This window comes from Pinus tabuliformis, chromosome 3_2 (assembly GCF_031772625.1).
Source record: "Pinus tabuliformis cultivar Carrire ecotype Pingquan chromosome 3_2, CPIR1, whole genome shotgun sequence".
Classification (NCBI taxonomy): domain Eukaryota; kingdom Viridiplantae; phylum Streptophyta; class Pinopsida; order Pinales; family Pinaceae; genus Pinus; species Pinus tabuliformis.
In genome coordinates, this window is record NC_142302.1 from 572,708,263 (window position 1) to 572,718,223 (window position 9,961).

Consider the following 9,961-nt stretch of genomic DNA (forward strand, 5'->3'; position numbering starts at 1 on the left):
ACCAATGATAAGGGTTTGCTACATGAGGTGAAACAATTCCTCTCTAAAATTTTTTTGATATGAAGGATATGGGTGAGGCATCTTATGTCATTGGCATTAAGATCCATAGAGACAGATTTCGAGGCATCTTGGGTCTGTCCCAGGAAACCTATATTAATAAAATTTTAGAGAGATTTCGGATGAAGGATTGTTCACCAAGTGTAGCTCCCATTGTAAAGGGTGATAGGTTCAATTTGAACCAATGCCGGAAGAACGACTTTGAAAGGGAACAAATGAAGAACATTCCATATGCTTCTGCTGTCGGAAGCCTAATGTATGCTCAAGTCTGCACAAGACCTGACATTGCATTTGTTGTGGGAATGTTGGGACGATATCAGAGTGATCCAGGTTTAGACCACTGGAGAGCTGCAAAGAAAGTTATGAGGTACCTTCAAGGAACCAAATACTACATGCTTATGTATAGATGGACGGACAACTGGAAGTAATTGGCTACTCAGATTCTGACTTTGCTAGATATGTTGATTCACGTAAATCAACATCAGGTTACATTTTTATGATGGCCACTTCCACTATGGAAGCCGAGTTCGTCTCCTGTTTTGAGGCTACTTTACATGGTGTATGGCTTAGGAATTTCATTTCTGGGCTTAGAATTATGGATTCTATATCTAAGCCATTGAGAATATATTGTGATAATTCAGCTGCTATTTTTATGGCTAAAAAAATGGGAGTCGAAATAAACACATCGACATTAAGTATTTAGCTATAAGGGAACGTGTTAAAGAAAAGAAAGTGGTCATTGAGCACGTTAGCACTAAGTTAATGATCGTTGATCCTTTGACTAAGGGCATGCCACCGTTTAAATTCAAGGATCATGTATTGAATATGGGACTTGGTTCCATTATGCAGTTTTTCATTGTATGGACAATGTTATGAAATTCTTAATTATTGTGATGTTTTTTCTCATATTGATGTGCACCTTAAGTTGATTTGAGAAAATTCATTTAAGAAGGACCAAGAATAAACATAAGGTTTATTCATTAAGAAATTGTTGCCACATAAATTATAATAAGAATAAATACATAGTAATACATGGAAGATAATACTCGTCATTAGAGGACTTATCGCCATGATTCATGTATCTATTACTTAATACAGATTATCAATGGTTTTTAAGTTGAGATATTAAGTTTGGAAGTATGGACCAAGTGGGAGAATGTTAGCTCCATTGAGTTTTACACAATTGCTGCCTACAATTATGGAATTGCAGTCTTTCCTTAACTTATGGAAACCAACTGCAGTAGTTTCCTTAAGTTAAGAAAAGGCAACTGCAATTACTAAATTTATTATTAGGAGCTACTATAGTGGTCCATCACTTTGATTCGACTTCTCTGCCTTGATTTGTGGACATCTAACACATAGCTTTTAGAAGCTTGATGGAAGCTTAGCTATATGTTCATCTGTTTGGTCCCCAAGCTCCTCTCTCAATCCCCTTCAGTTTTACACCATCTAGCTGAGATAACAGAGCTTGGAAGTGCCTTCAGAATTATTGTGTTCTTTTTCTTTTGTTTGGATTGTAGCTGGAGTGCTGAAGAAGAAGCAAGCAAGTGGACTGTGCCCTCCATCAGAACATCACCAATGGCTGGAGGTAACTCGTATCCCTGGGCATTAAGATTTAATGATTCTTTGAGTTTATTCCGCATCAAGAATCGTTGACATGAAATCTGTAGAACAATTTTTCAGAGTCGCTATGGAGTCGGTTCTGGTGCATTACTGTGTTCACGCAGAGTCGCTATGGAGTCGGCTCTGGTGGAGGAGAGATATTAACTAGCACACTAAACTAGCCTGAGGAGAGATCTTAACTAGAAAACTAGCAAACTAGGCTTAGGCCGATGAAAGCTCTTAACCAGTACAAACCAGGTTCAGGCCGAGGAAAGCTCTTAACCAGCACAAACTAGGTTCAGGCAAAGGAAAGCTCTTAACCAACACAATAAACTGTGATAATTGCTCTTAACCAGCAAACCAAGATCGAGCCGAGGAGAGCTATTAATAGCTACATACATAGCTGCATAGTTGCTTACATAGTTGCGATACAGGTAATATGGCAACTATGGCAACATTGGTTCGTCTGAATAAGGTAATCATGAACTAAGTTGTTGAGTTTAATAAGTGATATTCAATCTATGTTTTTGAAGCTTACCATAGTCATTGAAAGTTTACGAGAGTCATTTTCCACCACTGCTCGGGTAACCACCACATGCACCTGAGTAAGCACCACTAGCACAAGTAGTAGAGGAAGCAGTAAATCAAAAGGAAATGGATGTGAGTGTAGAGCAAGCAATAGTAAAAAAGCAAGCACCACCAACAACAGTTGAACCTATTCCTCACCTAGGGTAAGTAAGCCATGTTATACCAAATAAAGTGCTTAGACCGCGATGAAAGATGCAACTTTCCCAATAGCTGTCAAACCGTAAGACCTGCATTATTAGTATTCGGCATGTGATCCAATTAGTTGCCTTTCATGTTTCATCTCTTCCTCTACCCAGGAATATCTACCCGACCTTCCTGTCCTTTCCTCTGCCGCATATTTGTTAATAAAAAAGACTTCTATGTCATTTTCCAGTACTCCAACGATAGATTAATCATCTACCATGGAGACTCCCACTATGCGGGGCTTCATCTGTGGTGTTGATCCCTTCCAGTGTCGTGCTCTTCCCAGTTGGATGGGTAGAAGCCAAGGTAGCAGGAGTAGTTGATGCAGAAGTTTATGGAGCAGTAATTGAAGCAAAAAAACTTCAGAATACAATTTTTTATTTCCCTGCGAACTTTGTTTATAGATAACTACCTGATATAAAAGCATATTAGCATGCCACAACTTCATATGGCTTCATCCATGTATTTCATAAATATCTGCGACTTAGTTCAACATGAGACTCACTGATCCATTTCAACTATTTAAACTCTCTACACCCATGCATTTCCATCCATTTGCTTACTCGGTTAAGACCATAGCAGAGCTGCTATAGGTCATAAGAAAGAATGGCTCCTCAGGTTGCTAGTGATGATAAGAAAGCCGGGGCAGAGATCTACCACGGAAACGAAATTTGCAGGAAGAAAACAATGGAATTGCTGGAAGAGGTAGGCCTTCCTAATGGCCTCATACTGCTTGATGATATTCAAGAATGTGGGTACGTGAAGGAAACTGGGTTTGTGTGGATGAAGCGGAATAAGAAGGTTGAGCACGAGTTCAAGGCAATTGGGAGATTGGTACAATATGGCACAGAGATCAGTGGGTATGTTGAGCAACAGAAGATGAAGAAGGTGAGTGGAGTGAAGAGGAAGGAGCTTGTTGTGTGGATCACCATCTCTGAGATCTCCATTGATGATCCATCCAGCGGCAAGATTTGCTTCAAGAGTGCTATCACTGGGATTAAGAAGTCCTTCCCTGTCGGTGCCTTTGAGATTGAAGAGAATGATAACAAGTAAATGATGGGCTCTTTTAAGTAAATAACTATTGTTTTTAAATAATTTTGTATTAGAGAGTGTGCACTGGACTAGTACGCTTAATTTAAGAGATTTGAATAGCCCGTAAATGTTTGATAATTTTGATATCTACTCGTGATAAATTCTTTAAAATGATATCATATTTCTTTTTTCGTTTGACAACTAAAATTTGATTTAAATCCCTAAGCCATCTACGTGTTATATGCAGAATTAGCAGCGTTATTAATGGAAACCGTAAATGGATTGAAAGATGAATTAGAGTATATATATATATATATATATATATATATATATATATATATATATATATATATATATATATATATATATATATATATATATATATATATATATATATAAATTATTCATATGTATAGTCCGAGTGTTAATAATGTGAATGGTAAATCCACTGAAAGATGAATTGGTGTGTATATAGATACTCATCATTGATCATTGTCTTGTCTTTGTAAGTAACGTAAACTTGCATTGGTGATGATGAAAAGGTTAAATGCTATTTTTTCAGTTTTTCATATTTATTGATTTCTCCAATGTCAATTGTGCATGCTGACATAGATGATAGATATATTGTTATTACCTATCTGTTAGTTTTATATAGTGGGGATTTTGTAACTATGTATTGTCGTTTTGTTTTCTCCTATTTCAATTCTGCATATTTATTACTGAGATAGATGTATTGTTATTTTGGTGAGATAGATTACATATATATTGTTATTTTGGTGGGGATTTTGTAACTATATATTATGGTTTTGTTGACATGTTGGCTGAACTTACTATGCTTATAATTTTTATACAAATGGTTGTCATGCTATGGCCTTTGAAAAAAAAATGCTTTCATTTCTTTTAAATTTACTTAAGGATTTTATAGTTTATAGAGAAATGATTAAAACAGTTTATAAAAAGGTGATTAAAACTTGATCTTTTGATATATATATATATATATATATATATATATATATATATATATATATATATATATATATATATATATATATATATATTCCTCCAAGTTATCTTTTAAATTTATTTATGGCTTTACAATTTATAAAAAGGTATTATTAAATGGAATTTGTTTTCTGTGATAGCTATAAATTGTATGAAGAGTAGGTTTTTTTTTAATAAGCATTCATCATATTGAATCACATATTTAATTTTAAATAAAAAGATATATATTTTCAAAATGTCATGGAAATTATTATAAATAGTTACTATAAAGTATTTGTGTTTTAACATTGAAATTTTGTTTTGTTAAGATAATTATTTGATAAATTTGATGAAGTGGTAGATTAAATAAGTTTTGTTTATAATTATGGTTTTTTGTGGCATGGTTTTGGTGACACAGGGTGTATTTCCCATATTATTTCATGTAATAAAGCTTTAAAATAGGTTTAAAATTATTTATTGTAAGGTGTTAGAAGTTAGTAGGTTTCATGCTCACTTGACCAATAAATTAGTCATATTTAAACAAAGGGTAATCAAAACTTCATGACTAGTTTTTTCTCATACTGTTTTTTTCAAGAAATTTGTATAGTGTTGTTGCTATGTTAAAATTAATTTTATTTATCTTTCTAGCATGTGTATTCATAACATGTGGTATCAAAGGCATACTTGTGAGTTGTTACATGAGACTATCATGAAGATGGTCAGATCGAATGAATAGAGTGTGGATGGATCACTTAGTTTTTTCCAGGAAATTTGTGTCGTGTTGTTTTTATGCTATAACTAATTATATTTATCTTTTTTGCATGTTTATTCCTAACTTGTGGTATTAGAGCCATCAACGTGAGTTGTTGCATGAGACGATCATGAAAATGGTTAGGTGGAATGAATCAAGGGATCCATAGGATTCTTCTGAGAAATTTGTGTTTTGTTGTTGCTATGTTATATAGTTAATTATGCTTATCTTTGCTGCACACTTGTTCCTAACAGGTTGTATTAGAGTGAGTTATTGGGTGAAAATGTCATGAGGATGGTTAGGTGGAATGAATGAGTGTGGATACATGGTTTGGTTTATTCCAAGAAATTTGTGTAGTATTGTTTCTATATTATAATTAATTATATTTATCTTTATTGCATGTTTACTTGTAACATGTGGTATCATAGCCATCATTGTGAGTTGTTGCATGTGACTATCATGAAGATGGTGGTGTAATGAATCAAGGACTTTTTCAGGAAATTTGTGTAGAGTTATTGGTGCATTGTAATTAATTATATTTAAATTTCTTGTAAGTGCCTTTATTGCAAAAGGGAAAAACAAAAGTACATTGGAGATGTTTTTTTTATCACAAAAGGAGAAAAAAATAAATTGGAGATGATTTTTTTTAAAACTACATGTAAATGGGCATATCCATACCCCTAGTAAAGTTAAGAGTGATGAGTGGAGGGCATGGGGTTTTCCTAGATTGAAGTCAAAGAATTTCTCTAAGTAAAATTTAAAAGAAAGATTGATAGATAAACTTGACTTAGCCAAATGAATTTAATATATAATCATGGTGTCAAAAGTGAATAGGTGTTGGACTCACTTAACATGTAATTTGAGTTTTTGCCATACTAGCCTTGGAGCCTAATACTTCAAAGTTGTTCACAATATCCAATCCCGGGCCATCCCCACCCAGTGGGCAACTCAGGGGGTCGAGGCCATCCCCAAACCAGGGGAGTTATCATGGGGCTGGTGCTTTGAGAATTTGGGGCGCTTGACCTGAGTCCATTGCTCTCTTGATCCTCCAGAAGGTGTTTCCACGGAGTCACACCCTTTAGGGAATTCTTTAGCAAAGTGCCCATTTCATGGCACAGTTTGCACTTGAAGGGCAACTCATCATAGTCAACCTCTTGTATGTGAAACCAACTATCCAGACAAAGGCTAATTTCCGCCAGAAGCCATTTTTCCACGTCCACCTCTATGCAAATCTGAGAATAGGATAATAGGCCATCCTTTAGTTTTGATCAATCAATGTATTTCCCAAGAGAGTTCCCAATCAATCAAAATGTCACTCGTTCCAACAGTGGAGTGGGAGGCAAGGGAATTTCATCCAAACCAGAACCGAGGAAGGAACATCATAGTCAGGATTGAAACTAGGACTCCACCTATCCATGTAGAACACCTAGACCCCCATAAAATATGAGCCACTCCGAAAAACAGGGTCCCAGTCCAGATAGTTTTCAAAGTAAAAAATGTAGATCCCTTTGCCACAAAAGGAGGAAATCACTCCCCCCTTGATCAGATGATTCCGGTTCTTTCCAACCTAGGCCTTAACAGTATGAGGACAAGGCCAAAGGCCCATGAACTGCCCAATGAGGCCTCTGTCAAGCATATGGAGAGCTCTCGAATGAGCTTGAGGGGCACATATATCAATTTTGGGGATATCATCAGCTTTGTTCACAAACTTAGAGTCCCCCTGCTTGCAGAATTTCAGGCCAGAGGCCACAAGAGAGTTGAACGCAACTATTTCCTCCTGCAGAGGCGCATTGGCAGCCTGCAAAGGCACATCTTGAGAAAGCGCTAACATGCCCACCTCAAAGGTCGATAGGACCACTCCCGAGAAACCTATGACCCCCTCCAACCAAAACTGTAGAAGATGAGCAAAGAAGATAGTGGGAGGCACCCGAGCATAGGGCTGCGACAACCAAGCGGACACAAGAGACAATGTAGAGGGATAGGGACTCCAAGCCAAGTGGCATGACTGCAATAGGCATTGACAGACATGAGAAACACAAAGCAAGACAAAAGAGCTAGACCCACCTGTGGAAGAGACAGAGAGGCAGGGATAGCGAGCCAAACGGGCTCGCCCTGAGCAACCGCGATCAAACAGTAAACACCAGCAGAAACCGATAAGAAAACACCTCTAGGGGAACAAACCTACCATAGGGAGATGACCGCCAGAGCTTAGGTCAAGCCACCGCGGGTCACTACTTCCAAAAATGTCTACGAATTCGGCTAAGACAAAATATTGCTAACACATAAAATTTCGTAAAAACTACATCATATACTATGTTAATAATAAGTATATGTAATATTCTTACATTTATAATATATACATTAGGATATATAAAATTGTCAAAAATATCTTCATAAGATTAAGGGTTTCAAGTAAAACAAACAATTCAACAAACTTATTCCATTAGCCATAAGTTTTTTTATCTTGCAATTTTTTCCCTCCCTTTATTTTTCCTATTTCCAATTCAATTATATTATAAAAATACATTTTTTATCAATAAAATAATACAAAAATATAAAGTTATAATCCTTAATTTTCACAAAAATTAATAGTTGACCGTTGATTATATAACAATGGCTCAATGTTTATCACTTAAAAAACCTAGAACAACCATAGGAAAACAAGCTATAACATGTGAGACACACTCTTGTGGTTACTATACATGAGATATGACAAAATGTTTTTGCAGTAATATAGTACAACATTGTAAACTTGGAAAACAATATGGGGCTAGTGTTGGAGTAACATCTGCATCATAATTAATGTGTAATGTCTATGTGTAAATGTCATATGAAGTTAGGGATGAAAAATTATGAATTTGGTTGAATTTGAATAAGTAAATAAATTGTTATGATTATTTATAGTTATATAAGAGGTCAATTGTACACTAAATGTAATATAGAAGATCATATAATCTAATATCATTTCCCTCCCTTGTTTATTGTCCCCTGTGTTTTTCCTTCTTAATCTTTCATATCTATTTACTTGTGTTTATTAGGTTGGAATTGAATAAGTAGATAAATTGTTATGATTATTTATAGTTATATAAAAGACCAATTGTACATTAGAAGATCATATAATCCAATATCTTTTCCCTCTTGAGTTTATTGTCCCCTGTATTCTTGCTTCGTAATTTTTCATATCTATTTGCATGTGTTTATTATAAACTAATAAATTGTGTATTCTACGTTAATAAATCCCACAATTGGATCTAAGAAGTATTTTTTGGCGAATGAGAAGGAAAATTGTACTGGGCAATGCTGCTCTTGCTAGGGTTCCTGCACAAACTCTGATGCCCTAATCCTTTGTGCACACTGTATCGAAGTTCGGCGCCTTGGGCTTCTCAGTTGACTCTCTCTCCATGAATCTGCCCTCCGGAGGGGTGGACACAGCCCCCCTCCCCCTAATGGTTCCTCTTCTGACAACTCTGCAAGCGCAAACACAAATGCCAGTCTCGGCTCCACCCCACTGGCCGCCCATGTTATTGATCCCGCTATCGACAATGCTGGCAACACTGCTGCAAGCTCCGCGGCTGCTAAAGACAAAGGCATAGAGCAGAATTCCTCGACGTCACTGCCAAAGGCATCCTCTGCTACATGCATCCCCAAGACTTCAGAAAGAACCAAAATAGATCTCCCCAGTCACCGAATCAACGGCCAAATCCAATATATGAGGGATCATGCCCTCATAGGCAAGTTCTTAGGACTCTGGCTTACTGAAAAGGCCTTGCAAGGATGGATCGCTTCCAAATGGAAGCCTAAAGGACAAGTTACCCTACAGCTTGGTCCTAAAGGCTTCTTCACTACTATTTTCAATTGTCTGGAGGACAGAACTCGTATCTTTGAGGGAGGCCCGTACTTCTTCAACTCTGCAGGCCTGTACCTTCGTGACTAGATAGAGAGATTCAATCCAGACAAAGAAGATTTCAACTGGGCTCCAGTATGGATCCGTATGTACTCTCTTCCCCTGGAATACTGGGACAAGGAGACCTTAAAGGACATAGGCAATGGCCTGGGGGTTTTTATCAAAGTCGTTGAGGAAACTAAACGCCGAAGATACACCTCCTATGCCAGGATCTGTGTACACATGCATCTGGCCAAAGCACTCACAGACTCTGTAAGTCTATTTCATGACGATTTTGAATGGGTTCAAACTATAGACTATGAGCATCTTCCATTTCGTTGCAGGAAATGCCATGAACATGGCCACCTATTCAGGGATTGCCCACTGAATCTTCAGTCTAAAGCCCTTGTCATTGAGACTAGCAAAGATGCTAAGGGATTCACAAAAGTCACCAATCGAAGAAAGCATGCCAAGAAATCTCCAGTCGCCCCAGATAATCTCAAGAAACCTGAAATATGAAACAACTTTGAAATCTTGACCTCACAAAATAACTTGGAGGATCACCTTTATATCCCTTCTTCTTCAGATCCACCTCCTACTTCTTCCCCCCCTCTTCCAAAATCTTCAGCTCCGCTCTTAGCCTCCGATCTCACCATCATCCCCGCCTCTACCTCCTTTAATAATAAAGATCAAGATACAGCCCTTCAAACATCCAACATGGAGATAGATGCATCTTTATCTCTCAGTATCCATCAAAAGCCAAACAAGGAAGAACAGAACATATCGATACACATGGATGAGGAACCAGAGAGTATAGATCTGGGAGATCTGGACATTCTCAGCCTGGAAACAGCGTGTCGACAGAAAGAATTCAGTGCTATACC

The 9,961-nt window shown here is 37.0% G+C and overlaps 2 protein-coding genes across 2 annotated transcripts; both read left to right on the forward strand.

The window, feature by feature from the left end:
* Nucleotides 1-3,036: 3,036 nt before the first annotated feature.
* On the forward strand, nt 3,037-3,483 carry LOC149181815 (uncharacterized protein At5g01610-like). Its single transcript, XM_089418402.1, has one exon. The coding sequence runs from the start codon at nt 3,037-3,039 to the stop codon at nt 3,481-3,483; it is 447 nt and encodes a 148-aa protein (XP_089274528.1).
* Nucleotides 3,484-9,185: 5,702 nt separating this feature from the next.
* LOC149181816 (uncharacterized) lies at nt 9,186-9,596 on the forward strand. The gene has a single exon (XM_089414330.1). The coding sequence runs from the start codon at nt 9,186-9,188 to the stop codon at nt 9,594-9,596; it is 411 nt and encodes a 136-aa protein (XP_089270456.1).
* The last annotated feature ends 365 nt before the right edge of the window (nt 9,597-9,961 follow it).